Source organism: Microtus oregoni, unplaced genomic scaffold (assembly GCF_018167655.1).
Source record: "Microtus oregoni isolate MIOR12 unplaced genomic scaffold, Mior012 000004F_ref0000308, whole genome shotgun sequence".
Lineage (NCBI taxonomy): Eukaryota > Metazoa > Chordata > Mammalia > Rodentia > Cricetidae > Microtus > Microtus oregoni.
The window spans coordinates 11,165,407-11,189,466 of record NW_024543063.1 but is presented as its reverse complement, the minus strand read 5'-3'; the positions used below and the strand labels follow the sequence as shown (position 1 = coordinate 11,189,466).

At 38.8% G+C, this 24,060-nt stretch overlaps 1 protein-coding gene across 1 annotated transcript in view; it reads left to right on the top strand.

Moving 5' to 3' along the window:
• LOC121447210 (nuclear autoantigen Sp-100-like) overlaps positions 1–16,651 on the top strand; it is a 31,637-nt gene extending 14,986 nt beyond the window's left edge. Inside the window, exons 6-10 of the mRNA XM_041650339.1 lie at positions 1,690–1,725; positions 11,822–11,926; positions 14,441–14,583; positions 16,241–16,279; positions 16,526–16,651. Coding sequence (XP_041506273.1) covers positions 1,690–1,725; positions 11,822–11,926; positions 14,441–14,583; positions 16,241–16,279; positions 16,526–16,552 — 350 coding nt within the window. The 3' untranslated portion in view covers positions 16,553–16,651. The remainder of the gene's footprint in view (positions 1–1,689; positions 1,726–11,821; positions 11,927–14,440; positions 14,584–16,240; positions 16,280–16,525) is intronic.
• The last annotated feature ends 7,409 nt before the right edge of the window (positions 16,652–24,060 follow it).

Below are 24,060 nucleotides of genomic sequence, written 5' to 3'. Positions count from 1 at the left end.
TAGCTTACAATTGATTAGAAAAGTTATAGCTCAAAAATAACTATGGTGAGGGGAATTGGGGAGATGACTCTGTTGTCAAAGTGCATACAAGCACAGGACTTGAGTTTGATCCCCTCAACTCGTGTAAAGAAAAAACAGTTTAAGACACAGGAGCAGGTGCTATAATCCTAGTACCAAGGAGGCAGAGACAGGCAGCTTCCTTGAGATCACTGATTATGAAAATTGTTGAGGTCTAGTTCAGTGAGAGACTCCATCTCTACAAAAAGAGGTTGATGTCACCTGAGAAATGATAGCCAAAGTCATCCTCTGTTCTCCACACACATATGCACACAAACAATAACTACATGGGAGAGGGACAACCCAAGGAATAAGGGAGAGAGAACACAACACTCTCTTGTTATCCCTGGGCACACCAACCTTCCTTCACTATGGAGTTTGTCAACCCAAATCTCTCTGAACAGAGACTTTTATGATTTTTAATAAAATTTTCATTATACAGCTATGATGGATGGTATGATTAGCCATGTAATCAAGTCAACTTCTAGATCTTCTCACCTTGGAGGCCAGCACTCCAATGCTGTCATGATATGTTGTTCCCCTGGCAAACAGCCTCCATTCCTAAGGGCTTTCCAAACTTTACATCTTTAATGTGCACTGTGGTGTTACTGAAGAAGGATGGCTATGCACAAGGGTAGATTGACTCTCTTTTTGCCTTAATCACTTGGAACTCAATTGGGGTTTGAGGAGCTCTGGCCAGGAACAGGGGCTGAAGACCAAAACTACCATTTCTCAGTGTGTCACAGTCTCACACTTGATGTTAGAAGAAACAGAATCAATGTGAGAAATGTTTTTTGAGAGCAAAAATATTCCAGAAGATATATAGATAAAAGAAGATACATAGCAAGAAAGTGGTTGAGGCATGGGGAAGGGCACATGGATTCTTTGAGACAGAGAAAGGAAAAGGGAAGAAAATGAGAGCAGAAAGAATAACAGACAATGGCAGAAGGAACCATGTTGCTAATTTCTTGATTTGGTTGCATCTACATTTGATTACTGTCAATCCCAGCTGGTATCAAGGATTGGTATCATGTAGATGCCCAGTTTATAGGTGAAGAAGCTAAACTTGAGGGAGACTGTATGGGGCGTGTTCATAGGGTCAAATGAAAAGCAACAATCCAGGCACTCAGGAGGCAGAGTCTGTATTCTTGACCATGTACTGATAATCTGGTGGAAAAAAAATGAAAAAAGTGAAGAGAATAGAGAGAGAAAATACAGGAAGGAATTCAAAATGGGAGGAAATGGAGACAGGCTGCTACTGAGTCCTCATGAAAAGGACAACGGGGACGAGCCATCAGATATGTACAGAGAGGCCATTTTGTGAAAGAAAATGAGGTCCATAGTCAGCTAGAAACTCAGGTAAGGCCAGTGGGCCAGGAAGTTCTGGGGGCACACGCAGGCATCCTTTATGTATTGATATGAATGCAAGTCTCCATCTAGTGCTAGAGTGGCCCAGGCAGGACTTTACTAAGCCAGAGCTGACCCTCAAAACCTATTCTCATGGATCAAGTCTGATCTCAGGGATCATGGAGAGCTTGTCAGCTCCAGAGCACTTTATCTCTTGCATTTTAAAGTCAAAAGAGACTAACTCACTTCAACTCCTGAAATAAACATCTAATTTTTGTTCCTTAGGACCTGCTCAAGAAAGCCTGACCTGGTCACCCTCAGGTACCTCCTCATCTGATGGTCTGTTCTCATTGATGCTATTAACACTGCTGTTTCCTCCCATGAGCTCTAGTTTCCTTCCTGTTGCTGTGATGAAACCCCATGGCCAAGAGCAATTTGAGGAAGAAAAGGTTTGGTTTATTTTACAGTGTATAGTCCACCATGAAGGGACATCAGGATAGGAACCTGAGGCAGGAACTGAAGCAGAGGTCATGGAGGAATGCTACTTACTGGCTTCCTCTGCCTGCTTCTTATATATCTGATAACCACCAATACTGGAGTGACATTCCCCGTGGTGGGCTGGGCTCTCACGTGACAATCATTAATCAAGAAAATGCCCCCACAAACTTGACTACAAGCCAATGGAGGAATTTTTCTCAATTGAGAGTCCTTCTTACTTGATGATCCTATCTTGTTTTGTTGGCAAAACAAAACCACACCACACAGCACACATGTGGGGTGCTCTCTCCTTGTGTTTCTGATGTCCACAACAATATCTACATCTGTAGTTTCTCCAAGTTCAAGATTTAAATATCAGGGTGGGTGTTGGTTCTTGGGGTTGACTAGTCCCTTTAACAATTGATAAATTCAGAGAAAACATTCTTTATCTATCCTATTTTGTTTAGTCCAAAGTGTTAAACCTAATTCACTTTCTAGCCTAATTTGCATTATCAAAATAATCTTTTAATGTCTCTCAACCGTATATACTTTACGCCTCTTAGTGGAATTCTTTTCTGAATCTGTTAACAAGGAAATCTATAACTATATCTATTTATATGTTGAACTTGTTCAGAATCCAGAGAAGGAAATAATATTAACAGAGTAAGCAGGAAGTACAAGTAAGTGGTTTCCAAAATATTTGAGAAATAACAGAAATAGCTGGCTACCTGAATAGTCATCAAATGTTCCTCTGTATTGTTGGGGCATCCATCTTTGGCCTACAGGTCCAGAAAATATGACAAACTTATCTGTGAAACAGGATGTTCTAAGGGACTGTCTTATCTTGTCTTTGCAAAGTTTAGCAGTTTTGTCTTTGTTTCCTACTTCTCCAATTGGGACAGCATTCTGTCATCAGTCCAGGCAAGGACACTTTCTTGTCGAGTGACTAACTTTTATGATAAAGAAAGTAAACTCCATATGGAGTTTCTTCAATTCCCATCATCATCTCTGAAGTGAATGGTGCTGTCAGGAGCAGAAATGATTCATTGTCACAAAAAAAAAAGAACCTATGTTATTAAAACGTCTTAAATGCCATATTCTGTAAATCTCTAAAATGTTTGAAGATGACTTGTCTATCTGAAATATATCTGTTTGACCTTGAAACATACCCGATATGACTACAAGTTTGATTTTAATAGACAACTAACTACTACCCAAGATTTCTTTATTATCCTAAATAATTTGTAATAATAACTTCCAAGAACTAGAAATTTGCATTACATTGTTAAATAACTTGTATAGGTACAATACTATGAACAAGATTAGAAGCATATGTATAGTATGTTCTAACAGAAAATATTAAAATTGTATCAATATCCAATAACCTATATCAATGTAAACTATTTATGACTATTAGTTTCTTTTTGCTTTAAAAGTAGATTCAATAATCTATCCTTATCCTTTTATATTTATATCCCATTTTTTTTCTTTTCAAAGCAAGAACTCTGAATCTAATCTCCTTAGTTCAACTTTTTTCCTGACCATTACCAATAATAACTTGTAATCAACCACACTAAATGATGACAAATATCTATAACCCATTGAAAGACTAAGAAACCACCTACCCCTACCCCGTGTGTGCATCATGTTCTTAAGTTTACTTCTGTTGTCTGGTGACAATGGCATCTTTAGGGTCTCCTGAAAAGGAAAATTTGGATTGTCAAGTCCTGGGAAAGATAGCTCTATCATTTGTTATTCAGTCTCTGTATAATGAGAAAGTACAGGGCTTGTTTCAAGTGCTGGCTATAGCAGTCTGTTATGCTGGATCATCTCAGCTATCTAACTTGAAATTATTCTGAGCAGTTTGTAGTCCAAAGCTGATCTTTAGGTGGTGTTTTCAGCTTAGTGGTGTTATCATAGTCCTGGTGGAATCATCATTGTGGGACCTATCCTCCTTTTGGAGACTCCAAAGGTATCTGCTTGGCATGGTCTTAGATCTATGCAGAAAATTTAAACATTTTAAATGTCATATGCAGCAGATCTCAAATAGTTTAAAGGACCATATTTTGTTATGTACATCCTGAGTCCAAAAATATAATCCCTAGTTACCTGATACTCAAACCAAAATCATGTACAGAAGACTAGATGAAGCATGTTTCTAGAATTAGTTAGTACTCTAATTGACCATTAATAACTTGATAAAAAGTTTTATATATTTCCATATTCTACAAAGTGGAACACATCCATCTAGCATATTTCATCCTTTGAGTATTCTTTGGGTTACTTCTTGCAGGTTGTGGTCTTTGCTTATATTAAAAAAAAGCAAATAAGATATCTCTTTATAATCTCCTTGTCATGTAATAGAAAAGTCCTGTTTTGAACCTTTGCTATTGACATAATTTTTTATGAACTTCCAATGCCTTTGGCACATTTCCAATCAATAATTGATCAATTTCTGCATTACCTTATGCTAGAGAACCTGGCAAACCATTAAGGGACTAGATGTGTGATATATATGATGAAGCTTGTTTCTGATTATATCTTGAACCTGAATGAATAATGAAGTTATATCTGTATCATCTTGTATAAATTCAATATTGTAATATGTAAAACAATACTTTCTACATATTACAAATAGTTAACTATGTTGACAGATTCTTTAAAATCCCTTTGTACTATGAGAATAGCATGTAAATCTGACTTTTGGATGGAGTCATAAGAACTTTGCTCCACCTTACTCAAATTTTTTGATTTCTAACCTGCCTTTCCTGATATATTTGCATCAGTATAGGAAGTAAGAACTCCGGTTTTTGCTCTGTCCCATACAATGTGAGGAAGGATCCAATTAGTTCTCTTTATAAGTTGAATTCTCTCACTTTTGGGGTAGTTGTTAATCTCTCCCAAAAAATTACTACAAGCTCTTTGGCACAGTTCCTTTTTTCTTCTCATAATTTTTAAATTTCAATAGTAGTAAAAGGTAGTACAATTTCTTCTGGATCTATTCTTGCTAATTGATGAGTCTTAATTAGCCTTTTGTATCTAATTAAGAGACATTTTCTACATAAGGTTTTTACTTTTTACTTGGTTTATGTGGTAAAAAGATCCATTATAAGATAATATCTTCCCTCCACATTAAAATTCCTATAGGGGAATATTTGGGGGGTGATACACCCAGAAAAATGTTAAGATTCAGATCCGCATTATCTATATGTGCTTCCTGTAATTTCCCTTAAATCAAAGTCAATTCTTTCTTGCCTTAAGATGATAATTCCCTGAAACTATTTAAGTCTTTTTCACTATCTAAGGTTTTGTTTAGATGAATTATTTTTATCAGGTTTTAACCCAGAAGTAGGCCACAGATTGAAATGTCTCCTAGCACTATTTGGAAGTCATTAAGAGTCTACAATTGCTCTGTCCTAATTTGTGTTTTTGGTGTTTTAATTTTCTGTAAACCTATTTTATAACCTAGAAAATTGATAGAATCTCCTCTTTGTATTTTTTCAGGAGGAATTTGTAATCCCCATTTAGGCAAAACTTTCTTTACTTCTTCAAACATTCTTTGCAAAGTATCTATATTTGAATCAGATAGCAAAATGTTGTCCATGTGATAGTAAACTATGGATTCAGGAAATTGCTTAGTTATTATTTCCAATGGCTGACTTACACAATATTGTCACAGGGTGAGGCTATTTAACATTCCCTGTGGGAGAATCCTCCATTGGTATCTCTTAGTAGGCTTAGAATTATAGGTAGGCACTGTGAAGGCAAATCATTCTGTCTTTTCCTAGCAAGTGTATAGTAAAGAAACAATATTTTAAATCAATAACTATAAGAGGCCATACTTTAGGCAACAGGGAAGGCAAAGAAATTCCAAATTGTAGAAGGCACATTGGTCGAATCACCTTATTAACAGATCTTAGATCTGTCACCATTCTATATTTTCCAGATTTTTTTAACTTTATTTTTTATTGAGAAAAGAGAAAAAAAAAACAAATTTCCTCCTCCTCCCAGCCTCCCATTTCCCTCCCCCTCCTCCCACCCTTCTCCCCCTCCCCCCACTCCTCTCCCCCTCCCTCTCCAGCCCAAAGAGCAGTCAGATTTCCCTGTCCTGTGGTAAGTCCTAGGTCCTCCCCCCTCCGTGCATTTCTAGGAAGGTGAACATCCAAACTGGCTAGGCTCCCACAGAGCCAGCACATTACGTAGGTTCAAAACCCCGTGCCATTGTCCTTGGGTTCTCATCAGCCCTCATTGTTGGCCATGCTCAGAGAGTCCAGTTTTATCCCATGCTTTTTCAGTCACAGTCCAGCTGGCCTTGGTGAGCTCCCAATAGATCAGCTCCACTGTCCCGCAGCCACAAATCCAGCCTTACAGAAAGTAATAGAAGGAAAATCACTAACCAAGGAGTCCAACAATGACCACAATAACTCAGACTTCCAGATTTTTTAACAAGAAATAGAAGAGAATTCATAGGGCTGGTTGATTCTTCAATATGGTGAGCATCTAGTTGCTCCTATATCTGCTGTTCTAAGGCCTGCAGTCTCTCTATTGTTAAAAGCCATTGTTTAACTCACATAGGTTTCTTACTTAACCATTTTAAAGATAGGGACATTGGCAACTCTGAGAGTTTGCTAGTTGTTCTTCTGTGTTTTGAACAGCCTGAATGGTTGGTGACTCTTTTTCATAGTACCTTATAATATCCTTCCCAGAAGGATGAGTTGATTTATGGCCCATTTATGACACTGCAGAAACGTTACTCTGGGTATTCCTTTGCTGTAACAGATCACGATCCCGTAGATTCACAACTATATTAGCCTCATATGGCCTCAGCCTTCCTCTCTGTCCTTCTGGCTGTATGCATTCAATCCATCACAAGCATTCTTTTACTTGAGTTAGGGTTCCAATTCCTAGGAACTGAACATCTGCCTCTTGAAGAAGCCAATCCAGATGCCAAGATTCTGGAGTAATAATAGTCCCATCTGGACTTGTATTCAAAAATCCTTCAATTATAGTGTTATTTATTCATACTCTCGGGTTTGGTCTTTGATGTCGTTTATAGAAGTCTGCTAAAATATACATTGATAATTTTCTACTGGGACTTTTGATTCATCCTCCATGATTCTTCTTTCATCAATAGCAATATGTTTTTTTATACCAGGTACTGGATTTTTCCATTTCTGAGGAGGCATGTGCCCCACAGTGACTGAGAATGACTGGGCCACGTTTGAACTGAAGTCTGTGAGAAACCCCCTAAGGAGTTTCCCAGTAGTAACAGCCTACCTTGTTTTTTTATTTATCTGCATTTATTGATCCAGTGTTGGGCTTTGTCTCATTGTCTATAAAATCCAAAAGATTGAGACCTTTTATTTTTGTTATTTCCAAAAGAAACACTATTTGTATGAATGCCCTGTCCACAATCCTTCTCAGATGGCACATTCTACCACAATAAAAACATTTGATATTTTGATGACTTTTCATACCTTTGGAAATTGCTTCTCCTACCCAAGCCTCAGTCAAGCCTCAGCCTTATAGTCAAATGACTCAACATTGACTGGGTGCAGGATCCATTCATCCATTGGTGCTGTTCTGACCTTTCATGGTCCAAGTATCATTTTGCATTTTAAGTTGGCATTTTAAAAATCCAGAGATTCAGTAAGCACTTGTCTAGCTTCTGGATCTGATACCCCTATTTGTACAGCTTAGTTAATCTTTGTAAAGAGTCACTAAAGGATTATCTTGAGCCTTGCATGACCTCATATGTTTTAATTCTTATTCCTAGTTCTTGAATCTTGTCCCAAGCATTCAAGGCTGCAAGAACAAGAACACTGTAAGGCACAAGAACAAGATGTGTTTATTGTATATAGCTTGACTATCTGAATCAGTGTAACAGCCCTCACCAAGAATTTCATCTTGAGAGGCGTCAATTCCTCTGGCTCTACCTTGATGTTCCAGGGCTTTAGTCTCCTCTCTCCAACGGTATTTCCACTGTAACTACAGTCCATCTTCTAGCATGGCTGAGACTGATTGAAGCCAATTATTTTGAGTAACCTTATTTCATGAAGCCTATGTCATTACCAACACCCTCACATATGGTGAATATGTGCCATAAGGTACTACTGCTTGCTTAATATCTTTTAGATTTTTCATATATATATATGATTCTGATTTACATTCTGTATATACTTTTGGGTATTGAGAATCTGCTGGCTTTTCAGAGGTAGTAACAGAATAAGTAGCTAAAACTCTTGGTAGTCATCTCTGACTCTGAGAGCTACTGCTGATGCTAAATCTTTACTATTGTCCTTTGCCTGTACCTCCTCTCCTTGCTTATCAGTTCTGACAAGGTCCTTGATTGATTCAAATCTTTTTATCACTGTCTTTTATCTTGGCATATTCAGTCAGTACAATAAATAACCAGACCAGCTCAAGAACAACAGTTATATTTTAATAATTGAAAAAAAGGAGGAACTCACGCTACAAGAGTGGGGGTTCAAAATCAAATTTGGTCTGGCGAGCACCGCATAGAGAGAGAGAGTGTGCATCTACATCCCAAGGTTTTTCTACCTGGACTATAGGTGGCCACAACCCAACTGAATGTGATTGGTCAAAACTATCAGTTGATAGTTTCCCCATCATCTCCCCTTGTCTAAACAAGAACGATCCAAACACAATACAACTATATACAACAGGAACAGATACCAAATATATAATTACAAACAATAAACAATATTAAACAAGGAACACATGACAAAAGTTTTACTAAACATTCTATTTCAAGGAGTCTATATAATGTATTGAAATTAAGTTTGGCTAAATCATGAGGAAGATAACTACAATTATCTAATCTTCAACTCCATCAAAGATCTGAGAAGGGAAGCAATATTACTTGAGTAAACAGGAAGTGCAATCGAGAAACTTCCAAATTGTGCAACAAATGACAGAGACAACTGACTACCTGGGCAATTACCCAAAGTCTCATTTGCAATGTTGAAGCAGCCAACTTTGGCTAAGGCCTAGCATAACTGACATACCATTTTCAAAGGCAAGAAACTTTGCAAAACTATCATACCCTGTTTTGGCAGGATATGACAGTCCTGTTTTGTCCATTTACGGATACTCTGTATCTCTGTCAGTGGTTGAGGTATGGGCATTTCTTTGCCCAAAGGCCAGTTCTGCCAAGAAGAAAGGCTCCAGGTGGAGTGTCTTTGGCTTTGGTGCTCAATATTCTCTCAGGAGTAGATCAGTGTTGCCAGGAGTGATTGTCTCTCACTACCACAGAACTCTAGGTTAGATTAAAGGCCATTTTCTACAGCTCTTTGAAGAGGTTGAAGATTATACTATCTATACTGAATATAATCTCTATGTATCGAAAGAACCTGATTAGCCTAAATATAAATATGACAAACATAGATGACTATTGATCTATAATTCTCAATACCTATCTAACTTAAAGACTAAGACAATAAACAACTGTGCAATAAATAAGAACAATGACCTTCAAATGCAAACAATGTATAAGTATCTTGATCAGAGGTAGTAGTGTACACTGTAATATGGTAAATATGTATGTCAATACATAAACAATGTTTCAAACAGAGGTAGAAGCATACACACATACAATATTCAATATAACTTAACTTTGTATCAATATACAAGAATTGATACCAATATAATTGTCTAAAAACAATAACTCACAAATACCAATCTATTATCCCATCATCCAATTATCCCTCTTTTTCTTTCAAGAAGATCCCTGAACCTATAAAATTCCTCCCCCATCCCTCAAGCATATACCAATTATAACCAGCCCCTAAATCATGTCCCTAAACCTGAGGGCAAACTCTGCTGGGAGAGGGAACGTCATCCTCTAAAATTGCTTCCAGCTCTCATGGGGGCAACGTTCTTTCTAGGGGATCCTGTGAAAGTAAACAATGCTTAAATTCCAAGATTACTATTTTGTCTGGTAAAATTGTAAATAGCCTCTGAGTATTTTTTGTGGAGGTCTGGCAAGAATGTTGTAAAAGATGTGCACCATTTCAGCTAACCAAGTCAGAACCGTATCTTGCAGCTGCTACTCAAAACAGGTCTTGGAGTAGTGCTATCAGCATCATGATGTCATATAAACCAGGTGGAGTTGTTGTTGTGGGGCCCCATCTTCTTCCTGGAAACTTCAAAGATTACTGCAGGGAAATTTATTGTTCACTATGGAAAACTTAAGCATGATCTATATAGACATATGCAGACATACATATTCAATGAAAGGTATGATAAAGACAAAAACAGATATATTTCTAATGACTTCCTCAAATCAATTAATTTCTGGTTCTCATTCTACACATGTTATTCCAAGGTTTTAACTTATTCACTTATTATATCTTCTTATCCATGTATATTATCTGGATAGCATGTAGACTGCCTTCCTGGTGGGATGTTCTGTCTCCTGGCTTATCTTACCTTTTTAACAGATTTTAATGGTCAATTTCAAAAATTTGAAACTTTTCTGATAGCTTCTCATTACGAGTCTATAAAGACTGTATCATTTCTAAAAGTCTCTCATTCCTCACTCTGTTATAAAACCATTTCTCTAAGGATATAGTATGAATAATAAAACTAATAGCTACCATGGCCACAAAAATATATGTATCAGGTCATACAGCTCTTGTAGCAATCCAGTAATAGCAGAAACAAAAATATTATTATATTCCTTGGTGGGAATATTGTCTCCAATTATCTTGGGATTGGTTTACAATCTTCAAATTTATTTATTTATTTACTTACTTACCTATCAATCTGATACTTAGGTATCAAATTAACTTATCTCCCTTATAATTTTCAGAAAACTGTTGTAGGTGTAATACTGCGGATTGTCCAGCAGGTGTCAGAGTTGTGGCAGTAAGGCAGGTCTAGATCAGGGACCTATGAGACTCAGCAAAAATTTTTAAAAGCGGCACACCTTCATATGGAGACAATTGAGTCAAAGGACTCAGAGCTTGCAGGCAATTGCCAGCTGTGAAGTTACGGGTGGATTTAGGACCTGTGCTTTTCATGGATCCCTTCTGGGAAAGCAAGCCTGTATTCTAGGTGCAGGGATAGAGCTCAGCCTGATCAGAGCAGGCCAGACAGCAGATGGACCTCAGAAGCAGATTTTAGCTTGGGTAGCAACAATGAACCACAGGGGTAAGAGAAGCCACGGAGGTGTTGCCGAGGGAATCTGCAGGCATCAGTTACTCAGCCACTTAGCTGGCAGGACTGAGCTAGCCACACAGGGGTAGGAGGGCTAGGAATTACCAAGTCCCTACTGTGGATCAGCCAACCCAATCCTTGCTCAACTGAGCCAGCTCGATAATTCAGCTGCAGAGGATTAGTTCAGCTCCATGGGGTGGGAGGAGGCCCTAGCGGGTCTGAACAGGGACAGAAAATGTCGTGGATTCAGGCCACATTGTCGCCAAACTGTAGTAGTACCAAAGAGTTCCACAATAGCCCAGAAAGGAGTATTAACAAAGGTTTATTTATTTGGTGATAAACTCACAGTAAGGGTAGTGATCCACAGTCCTCTGTGAGCACTGGGAACTGGAACCGAATCCAGCAGAAGAAAGGGTCACATATGCTTTCATGCAGTTAAAGTGCATGGACCACGCCCAGAGTGGGCCAGTATCTTAAAGTCTATTGGCTGAAGGAGTTCCCACAACACAGGGGCTGCTGGGACCAACAAGTCTGAGAGCTGGGATTCTGGCAACGAGGCTCCAGCCACCATGCAGTTCAGATGTTGGGAACAGAGCAGGTTGTTAGCTATAAGAATCTAATCATTCATAACAGAAATATCTTTGTGTATAACTAATTTATGGGAAAACCCAGTGCATTTTAGATGCAGAAACAAGATACCGAAGTGGGTGGAGAAAAAGCCATGCACAGTTCTAGAATAAAGTGAAATGTGTCTGCGCAGGTCCAACACATCCCATATTGAACAGTGAGGATTTTACACGTCCTGAGCTTCCGGTGACCTGTGGTAATGCTCGGGGGACTCTGTATGTGGAGAAATTTGCGCAAGGTGAGTTTCAGATCTGTGCTCTTCATCTAGACAATAGCACTTTGTAGGGGGTGGACATCTGTGTTGGGGGTGTATCATCCCAAAGTCAGTTTGTGGAACTCGGGATATTGGCAATGTCACACCCGTTACTGAAGTGAGTGAGGGTTTGAGGTCAAGTTACAAATGAGAAGAGGGCGTGAGAGGCCAAGTCCAGAGAAGCCAGAAACTCTTGACATTGCTCTCCTTTTGGGGAAACACGGGGTGCAAACAACCACCCCAGCAATGAAAGTGTGAAAGGCTTTCTTCCAAGGAGCTGCCCGAACCCAGGGCCAGGGTTATGAGTTATGCAGAAACCAATCTGCATAGCGCACCCCAAATGCAGATACCTACAAGTATAGCAGGTCTCAAGTGTGAAGTGAACTCTTTGTAAATGGTTGGGGCATGGAGAATCATTCTCTGATTCTGTGAGTGACAGAAGCGCTCTACAAAGCCTCATTCACAGACTGCACCCAAAATTCCACTGTGCCAGGCAGCATTTCTCAGGAGAGTCGCAGGCTGCTGTGGTCATTCTTTTCTGCAGCAAACCCCAGAGAGGAGAAGGAATGGGGACATTTTTCATATTTTTTCTTTTTTTCTCCTTCTTGTAGTACTGAGATTAAACTCAGGGCCTTGTACATGTGAGGCAGACGCTCTCTCATTGAGCTGTACCCTAAGGTGCAATTTTGCAAGTTTAAATGTCATACGTCCCTGGCCTATCAGGCTACCTCCCCTTCCCCCTGTGAAAAAGGCCAATAAGAAACCTGTTTAGCATCTCAGACCAGAGTAAGCCCTAACACACCAGGATGGGAAGTATATGTGTCTGAGAAAGTCAGCATCAACCTTAGTGGGTCAGTTAGCTGTAACCTCTGTCTAACTTTAAGCTGAGTAAGAAAACACAGAGGATTTGGATTGGAATTTGAATACACTCTAACCTCAGCTCTCTTGGTTTATTAGTACAGGGTTCTTTGCTCTACTGAAATATTCAGTCAGACTGCTCTATTTAACTTACAGATTTAGAGGCTAAAAGGCCAAGATCAGGCAGCCTCATATGTTGGCCTTTGGAGAGAGACTGAGGGCAAGTGGCATTATGGCAGGGGTATGACATGTAGGAGGAAGAGATCCCACCATAAAACAGGAAGCCAGACAGTGGCTGAGGTCCCATGAGAATTGTCTTAATCCCTCCAAAAGGCAGCACCCTCCATGATCTAGTGCAACCTCACATAACACCTTGTCATGGAGCAGGATTTCAATATATGACCCCTGGGGGGGGGGACTTTCAAACCATAGCTCAACCTCAAGTCAAGTTTCTCTGTCGTCTACATCAGGCTCCCTAATACTAAACCTCCTCTACTTTGAAATGAGAATAAAACTTCTCTCACCATATTGTTATGATAAAAAAGATAATGGAAATGAAATGTTGTGGAAACTGTGATTGTTAGGGTACAGTGCCACTGGTCCTCTATCATGGTTGATCTTCCTTTCCACAGCACAGTTCTTTAAGATTTACTTTTATTTTCTGGCTATGAGTGTTGGGCTGCATGTGTCTGTGCACTGAGAGTGCCTGGTGGCCATGGAGACCAGAATATGACATCAGATCTGGAGTCATGGATGTGATCCCCATGTGGGTTCTGAGAACTGAACCTGGGTCTTCTACAAGAACAGTAGTGCCCTTCACCACTGAACCGTTTCCCTAGCACCAAGTAGTTCTTTGTTAGCAACAAATAAGTGTTTTCCCCGTGATTCTACTGCCTAAATGCAATTTAGATGTTCCATGTAGACAACATTTCCTAAATCACTTTTAACATCAACTAGTCATGAGTCTAAAATATGAGGAATAACCATCTGTCGTGTCCTAGAATATAATGTTATAGAAGTAGCTGTGGTGACAGCTTCCTCATGGCTGGATTCACAAGAGTCCAGCATGGAATTTTCTGCTCTCACTCACCTTTCTGAAATACAAGTTGGACCTACACTGGGTCACAGTAAAAGAAAGAGTAAGAATCCTGGTCATGTTTTGAAGTGATTCCTTTTGACAATCTTTTAACATTACAGTAGAATGCTTTTAAAGGTAATCTCAAAGGGTGGAGAGAGCACTTTGTAGTTAAGCACACTGACTGTTCTTCCAGAGGACCCAGGTTCAATACCCAGCAACCACACTTGGCTCACAACCATCTATCTATTACTACAGTTCCAGAAGATTCAATGCGATTTTCTGGCTTCTGTGGGCAATAAGAACAAATGGTGTACCCAGAAACCCTTACAGACAAAACACAAATACACATAAAATAGATGGATTCTTTTTAGGAAAAGCATAAAAGATAACATCAGTGGTAGTCATTCTCTGTCCTTGCCTATCAGGATGGGTGTGTGGCCCCTGATGACTGAGAAGGAAATGCACATCCTCCTAAGACTAAACCTCAGCCCCAGATCCAGGATATAATGGGCCAAGTGCATGTGTTTTCATAGCTGGCTGCTCAGTTGGTCTTGGTCTTACAGGCATCTATGAGAAGAGTATACTGACTGAGAACGGAGAGTGGCTAACTCTCAGGGAGTTTGAAATCAGAGGAAACCGTGAAAGATCCAGGAGCTGGAGGCAAAGCATATATTGTCAAGGATGGAACCTGGGATGTTTAATAAAGGTATTCTGGTGGTAGATAGCTTCCATGGCTCCTGGGTAAGATGGTGAATTAAAAGCTTCTATGTGACAGACAGCTTCAATTATTCTGGGGTGAGACAACAGGTTAGAAGCTCTTTTGATATGACTGGTAACTTCAATCAAGGTATAATTCACCTGTCCAGATGTTAGCAGAATGACTGCGTAAACAATACCATAATGATTTTTCTTAGACAGGTTCCATGGCATGGGTTGTTGCCAACTTGCCAGACATGGGTGTTACCTCAGCTGTCTTGTGTTATAGCTTAATCCTCTTTAATGTATTAACTACCATTGTTTGGATGGTAGGAGAAAACCCTGTAACCTTTACCATTAACTAGTTGCAGAAAATATGGTCGCAAGGACATAATTAAACTTAAATTTAAATATAATTGAAATTAAATTTAAATATAATTGAGTGCCAATGATGAAAACAATATAAGATTGCATAGCTGAAAATAATGCACCCATGTGGATGCCTGCTTTACAGTTACAGAATGTTCCAGCAGTTCTTCTTCCAGGTCGTCTCATGTTTGTTCTTAAACAGCTGAGTATTGTGGGTCAGACCTGTAATGCCAGCACTTGGGATAATTAGGCAGGGAGAATGCTCAGAGATCAAGGTTGGCTTACACTCTGTAGTGAGTTCCAGGACAGGTTACAGAGTAAGGCCTGCCTCAACTCCGTCTACCCAAAAATAAAAGTAAAAGAAGGGATATAATTTTGAAATAAATGCTTGGCCGGGTGGTGGTGGCACACCCATTTAATCCCAGCACTTGGGAGGCAGAGGCAGGCGGATTCTGGGAGTTCGAGGCCAGAGCCTGGTCTACAAGAGCTAGTTCAGGAACGGGCACCAAAGCTACAGAGAAATCCTGTCTCGAAAATCCAAAAAAAAAAAAAAAAAAAAAAGAAAGAAAGAAAGAGAAAAAAAGAAATAAGTTCTTTGTTCTTCATTTTTATCAACGCTGTAAATTGGGAAAACCAGGAGATTTCCTTGATAGCTTGACCAATTTCCTTGGATGTAGGGTACACAGATGTTTCTGGCACATATCTCAGATGGCCTATCCCTGTGTCATCCTCACAATAAAGCACAAAAGTTTACTCATCAAGTATTGGCTGAGCTGCATCTGAAGCCATGGGGAGTACAGGTGTGAGCCCCTGACCAGGGCAAGGCAGTGACTGGTTACCCTACCTGCAGTTACTGCTGTTGGGGAGAGGAGTCTGCAGGAAATGATGCTGAAGCCAAAGGGTGGGATGGCTATTTCGAGGTTTAGGACAAAAACTGTATCATGGATCAGCCTTCCCTGTGCTGGGTCATAGAGGAGGACAGTTCTGGACAAGTGTAGAATTTAGCTTTCTATGCAGGGAAAGAAGAGTGTGAGAAACCAGCCCTCAGTGTGTCTAAAATCTGTGGGCGATCAAGTGGCATCGCTTATCTGAGCTCGCTGTGAAAATCACCAGGACAGGAAAACTGGATCTAAATGTTTCCTTGACTCACTGTGGGGCACATGAGAAGTAATTTCCATGAATACAGCTTGTATTTAACAAGGTTTCATACAGACAGAAATATCCAGAAGACGGTGAGAAATACCTCACTCACAAACTAAAAGCAAAGACCCTCCCATCATTAACTCTCTGTCTTTCAGGGAGGACTTCTACCAGACTCACCTAGGACAAGGGGACAGGTAATTATCCCAAGATCTCCTGTTCTGATGTCTCAAACTATTGTCTACAAATTGTTTGTTTTCCATCTCTGTGACCTTGTAAGCTTCAGATTTGACCAATTTATATTTGATTTACTCTGTGGTGTTTATATACTTGTGATTTCACAAGCATAAGAGGCCAGGGCTGCTTTGAGCTTCAAAATACTTGAGATAGAGATGGGAACAAACCTTGGGAACCATCAAATAAATGATGTATTCTGCTTTCAGAGGGAAAACCGAACAAGCCCAGAGTGAACAAAGAAAAACGTAACTGCCCCATGATCATCTGCCATGATGTCAGAGGCCATTAACAACAAATTATTAGTTGTTCATCTCTGCCATGTTATAGTTCTTAAATTCACTGATGAAAATAAAAATAGATTTTAAAATATGGTATTGTTGTGGTTGATAATTTAAAATATTGCACAATATTAAAAGCCAGTTCTCCAATTAACGTTTGAGACTGAGATGGGAACACCTCTTAAAAATAGTAAAGCAATGGACTAACAATGTGGCTCAGGAACTAACTGTACTTGCTGCCAAACCTGATGACCGGAGTCCAATCACCAATAACCATATGATGGAAGAAGAAAACATGTTCCAAAATTTTTCCTTTGCTCTCTACCTGAGTGTCACATGAGTGTCTATACACATGCATAAATAAATGTAATTTTTAAAAATCTAAGGGCTGGAAAGATGGCTCTTCCAAAAGACCCTGGTTTATTCCCAGCATTCACATTGTAGCTACCATCCATCTGTAACTCCAGTTCTAGGACTTCCCATGCCTTCTTCTGACCCTGAAGGCACCAGATTTAGATACAACCACACTTCTTTTGTTCCTCTGCTGTAGATAAGACATTGAGTTCTCATCTCTGGACTCTGGATAGCTCATTGGATGACTGAGGCAGATGATGAGGTTTCTGGTCCATGGACCACTGCTTAGGAGGCAGAGATCTCACAAGATGACTGTCCATTAGAACCTCTCACAATGTTTAAGCATTTAACCCTTGGATCCAGTCCAGACTTAGTGAATTGAAATTAATGTTATTGGGGTCCTAGTTATTTGTTATGTTTTCTCCACCAGTGTTAGGATCAAAACTAGGACCTCATTTCTGCTAGGTTGAACATTCTACCATTGAATTACACTCTAAAGCCTGGAATTATGTTTAATTCCATGAGTAATTTTAATCTAAACATGTTGATGATTACTGCTAAATAAGAGAACAAATTTCTTGTTTAAAACAATTGGGTAGTTTCAAAGCCTGCCATGCCGGGAGACAGCATCAATACCCACCATGGTCCATGGTGACAACAGAGGCTTCCAGAAGCTATGCAATGACCAGAGCCTTAGCTTCAGGCCCAATTACACCAAAAGCAGCAATCAGCAGAGACAGGATACCATGTGCACTTGGCAGAGTGACCACCAGAACCATGGCACCAGTTGCATCAAGAGGAGATACCATCTGAACCTTGGGCCCATCTGAATCTGGAGGAGTGATCACTAGAGTATCAGCCCTGCCAGTACCTTAATGAGTATTCAAGGGAGCCACAGCCCCAACATAACCAACTGAAGCACCGACTCCACACATACTGATTAGAGAATGAAATGGTTAGACAACAAGGGGAAAATACACTAAACAACAGAAAGAGCTATACAGCATCACTAGAAACTGGTGGTTCTACAGTAAGAAAATTACAACATCCCAACTCAGATGCAGTAGAAGAAAATGACACTAAAAATAATTTTATGGAGATGATTGAGGTACTGAAAGAGGGAATGAAAAAGTCCCTTACAGAAATGGAAGAAAAGATGAACTAAAAATTGGAAGAGATTAATAAATCCCTTAAAGTAAAACCCCCAAAAAGCAGTCAAACAGGTGAAAGCAACAGTCCAAGACATAAAACCTGAAAAAAAAAAAAGACAATAAAGAAAACCCAAACCAAGAGAACTCTGGAAATGAAAAATCTGGGTAAATGATAAGGAACTACAGATGAAATCATAAACAATAGAATACAAGAGTTGGAAGAGAGAATGTCAGGAGTTGAAGATATCATAGAGCAAATAGATTCACTGGTAAAAAAAAAAATTTAAGTTCCAACGAATTCTTAACACAAAACATCCATGACATCTGTGACACCATGAAAAGACCAAACTTTAGGATAATAGGGAAGAGGAAAAATAAGTCCAGTTCAAGGACACAGAAAATAAATTCATCAAAATCATAGAAGAAAATTTTCTCAACCTAAAGAAGTACTTACCTATAAAAATATAAGAAGCATACAAAACACCAAATAGACTGGACCCAAAAGAAGTTTCCTGAACACATAAAATTAAGACTCTAAACATACAGAATAAAGTAAGACTATTAATAGCTGCAAAAAAAAAGGCCAAGTAACATATAAATGCAGACCTATCAAAATTAGGCCAAATTCTCAATGGAAACAATGAGCAGAAGGTCATGGTCAGGTGTTATGCAGGCACTAAGAGACCACAGATGCCAACCAAGACTAACATATCCAGCAAAGCTTTCAATAACCATTGACAGAGAAAACAAGATATTCCATGACAAAACCAGATTTAAGCAATGCCTATTCTCAAAACCAGCCCTATAGAAAGTACGAGAAGAAAAACTCCAACCAAAGGAAGTTTGATACATCAACAAAAACACAGGCAATAGATAATCCCACATGACATATAACTAAGATGAGAAACACACACACAATACCACCAACAATAACAAAAACAAAAATAACAGGAACTAGCAATCACAGGACATTATTATCCCTTAATATCAATGGACTCAATTTGCGCACATAAAGACATCAGCTAAGAGATTGGATATGAAAACAGAATCCATCTTTTTGCTGCATACAAGAAGCACACCTCAACTGCAAAGACAAACATTAACTCAGAGTAAAGGGTTGGGAAAAGATTTTCCAATCAAATAGTCTGGAAAAAAATCTGGTGTAGTTATTCTAATATTTAACGAAATAGACTTCAAACTAAAAGTAATCAAAAGAGATGAAGAAGGTCATTTCATATACATCAAAGAAAAATCCATCAAGATAAAGTCTCAATTCTGAACATGTATGCCCTAAATAAAAGGGTACCCTCATTTGTAAAGAGAACTACTGCTAAAACTTAAATCACACAGCAAGCTCCACACATTAATCATGGGAGACTTCAGTATCCCCACTCACACCACTGGACTGGTCTGCCAGACAGAAAGTTAACAGAGAAATAAAAGAATTAACAGATGTTATGACTCAAATGGGCCTAACACACATCTATAGAACATTCAACCCAAACACAAAAGCACATACCTTCTTCTCAGCACCCCATGGAACCTTCTCTATTGACAGTGATTTCTGTCTCACCTGGTCCCACAGCTGTTCAGTTCCAAATAAACACATAGAGGTCTACACATTTGTTGACAGAGGTTTCTGTCCTGCCCAGTCCTGCAGCCATTCACCCCCACACACAAAAAAAATTCACAGAGGTCTATATTAATTATTAACTGGTTGGCCTATTAGCTCAGGCTTTTTATTAATTAATTCTTACATCTGAGAGTAACCCATAAATCTTGTCTGTGTTAGCCATGTGGCTTGGTACCTTTATTAGTAAGGCTTCTCATTTTGCTTCCTTCATGTCTGACTTCCACTGTGACACCGCCGACTGACTCTTTCCTCTTCCCAGAATTCTCCTGTTCTCATTGCCCTGACTCCATTTCCTGCCTGTTTGCTCCACCTGTATTTCCTGCCTGGCTACTGGACAATCAGCATTTTATTAAAATATAAGTGACAAATCTTTACAAAGCACAAGACCATTGCCCAACAGCCCTTCTCTAAAATTGACCGCATACTCAGAAACAGCAAACCTCAACAGATAAAATAAAATGGGAATAACCCCTGTATCTGATTGGAACACCATGGTTTAGGTTAGAATTCCACAACACTAATTGCAGAAAGCCCATAAAATCATGGAAATTGAACAATACTAAACTGAATAACTACTAGATCAAAAAGGAAGAAATTAAATACTTCCTAAAATTCAATGAAAATGACAGCACAACATTCCCAAACTTAGGGGAAAGAATGAAATGAAAACTGTGATAAGAACAAAGTTCATAGCACTAAATACCTACATGAAGAAACTAGGGAAATCCCACACTAGTGTATTAGCAGAACAACTGAACAGTCTAGAACAAAAGAAGCAAGCACATCCAGGAGGAGTAGACAGCTGAAAATAATCAAATTTAGGGCTGAAAGCAATAAAATAGAAACAAAGAAAACAATACAAAATATCAATGAGACAAAGAGTTGATTCTTTGAGTAAATCAATAAGATAGAGAAACCTTTATCCAAACTAACCAAAAGGCAGAAAGAGAGAATATTCAAATTAATAAAATCAGGAATGAAAAGAGGGACAGAACAACATACATGGAGGAAATCCAGAGAATCATCAGATCATACTTTAAAAACATGTACTCCACAAAATTGGAAAATTTAAAGGAAATGAGCAATATTCTGGATAAGTACCACATACCAAAATTAAATCAAGTTCAGATAAACTAATTGAGTTGACTAATTACACCTGATCATCTGGAGTATTCTCCTGATGTTATACAGACACCTGTTACCTTTTATTCTGCAATAGGGATTTCAGTACAGATTGATAACACTATGTATCTAAAACTTTTATATCTTTTTATAAAATGAAAATCATATAAACTTCAAAAAATAGAGAGTATCATGAAATCTGGGTTCATTTCTCATGGGTCAAAGTACTCCAGAGCAATACAGTCTGAGTTCCCTCACCTGTCTATTCCTAAGGATGGTATTTCTTCTCTCTTCAGGTCTTGGGTCTTCTCTCCTCCCCAATTACTAGGAATATGGGCCTAAAAGTTCCAAATGTAGTATTTCCCTTTAAGTTCATAAATTTTAACTTCTGTCCCTAGTCCACATTTGTCTCAATAGGTTTTCACATGGCTGACAGACACATCCAAATGTCAAGTAGTTACAATAACCTGTTACAAATGACTGTGAACCCTGAACTTGCTGAACACTGGTATGGATCAATTCGGCTGATGTAAATGCTGTCTCTTCAGCTGGTCAGTGAACTAGATCTTTCTAAATTCCCTCCTTGCCTTTGACTAACATTCTAGCCTTCCAGAGTCCTGACAACAGCATCCTAGGTTCAACAGGAAGTAATCACAGAAGAGAATGCATAGTCCCTTGTCCCCTGTTGGAACTTTAGACAAAAAGAGAATTTCTTACTATAGGGTACCTGAGAATTACTTTTCTCATCCCAATTTCCTTCTAAATAAGAAATTCTGTCAGCCACCACAGGGCTGTTGGCCCTTCTGCTGATTACTATTGGCTTTTGCATCATTGAAGCCTTAAATAAACGATATTTCCTGTGTGGGTACCACTAAGCTGATGATACTAAAATCCCAATATCAGATCCTGAAGAGGAATGCTAAAAAGAAATACCACACTAGCTCAGAATTGACTATAATAGAAGGTTATATTTTTAGTGATAGACTCACAGATCACAGTCCTCTGCTTGAGCAGGGACTCCAGCAGCCGAAAGAGAAAGGGAGCACATACTTTACATCAGCATTTATAGTATACAAGGCCACATCCAAGTGGGCAGGTAACTTAAAGGCTATTGACTGAAGGATTTTCCTACAGCACCTCCCCTTGTGTTAAATAAGAGAGTTCTAAGCCTAATACAATACTATATAGAATAATAACAATATCAAGTATAAAAATTAGAATTACAACTAGCATAAACAATATTAAGCAAGAAACGTGATAAATGTTTTAATAACTATCCTATGATGTGGGAATGATTTCTTATTAATAAAGAAACTGCCTAGACCCATTTGATAGGCCAACCATTAGGTAGGCGGAGTAAACAGAACAGAATGCTGGGAGAAAGAAGCTGAGTCGAGGAGTCGCCATGATTCTCCCACTCCAGGCAGACGCAGGTTAAGATCATTCCTGGTAAGCCAGCTCGTGGGCTACACAGATTATAAGAAATGGGCTAGTCCAGGTGCGAGAGTTAGCCGAGAAAAGGCTAGATATGATGGGCCAAGTGGTGTTTAAAAGAATACAGTTTCCGTGTAATTATTTTGGGTAAAGCTAGCCGTATGGGCGGCCAGGTGCCGGGGACGCAGCACACCGCTCTTATTACAACAATCCTATCCTAAGGAATATAAGTCTTGTACTATAAATAACTTGGCCAAGTCATTAGAAGAAAGTAACTATGACTATTTAGTTTTCAACCCTATAAAAGGCCCGAGAAGGAAAATAATATTACTTGAGTAAACAGGAAGAACAATCAAACAACTTCCAAAATGTACAACAAATGACAGAGACAACTATCTTCCTGGACAATCAACCAAAGTCTCATTTGCAACATTGGAGCAACCAACTTCGGTTAAGGCCTAGAATAACTGACAGACCATTTTCAGAGGCAGGAAATTTTTCAAAACTGTCTTACCCTGTCTGGGAAGTATTTGACAGTCTTTTATCTCCTATCCTACTTATCCAATCCAGACACAATGTATTTGTCAGTTGTCGATGCATGGTCAGTTCCTTGCCCAAAGGATAGTTTTGTCAAGAAGAAAACAAGCTCCAAGTGTAGTGTCTTCCATGCCTAACATTCTCTCAGGAAACAGATCAGTGCTGCCAGGAGAAATCGTGTCACATGTCAACAGAACCCTGCGTTATTTAAATGCCATATTCTACAGCTCTTCAAAGTGGTTGAAGATTACCTATCTATGCCAATACAATCCCTGTGTATCTAGAGAACCTGATTAGTCTAACTACAAGTATGACGAATATTGATGACTATTGACCTATAATTCTTAATGACTATATAACTTAAAGACTAAGACGTCATATTAGAATATTAAATAATTTTTAAACAACTGTGTGGCAAATGAGGAAAATGACCTCAAATGTAAACAATGTATAAGTACCTTGATGAGAGGTAGAAATGTATTTTGCAATATGATAAATACATCTTAAAATTGTATCAATATACAAAATGTCTTTAGCAGAGTTAGAAGAAAGTATGCATACTATATGACAAAATAACTTTGCCTAGGTATACAAACATTGTAGACTAAAATTGGAACATATTCAATATAATTTAAGTTTGTTTCAATATACAAGAATCTATACCAATGAAAATTGCCTATAAATGATAGTTCACAAGTATTCACTCTATTACTCACTATCATTATTACTGTGATTAAGCTCACACTAATCTATTATCCCATCCAGTTTCCCTTTTTTTCCAAAAGGCTACATAATTTCCCCCAACCCCAAATCCTATACCAATTATTATCAACCCCTAATTGATGTCCCTAACCCTGAGGATAAACTCTGTTAGGAGAGGGGACATTGTCTTCTAGAATTACTTGGAGCTGTCATGGGGGTGATGTTCTTTCTATGGGATCCTGTGAAAGTAAAATGATGGTTAAGTTTCAAGATTACTGTCTGGTAGAAATGCAAATAGTGTCTGAGTATTCGGTAGGGTTTTTCTGAGGCTCCTATTTAGAGCTCAGGCCAGAAAGTTGTAAAAAGGTGCACCATTTCATCTAACCAAGTTGGAACCATCTTGAGCACCTGGTACCCAAAACAGGTCTTAGACTAGTGCTATCCGCATCATGACATCATGTCAAGCATGTCTGCTTCAGTGGTTAAATTCTCTGTGACTATTCAAATCATGTCACCATATAATGTTTGGT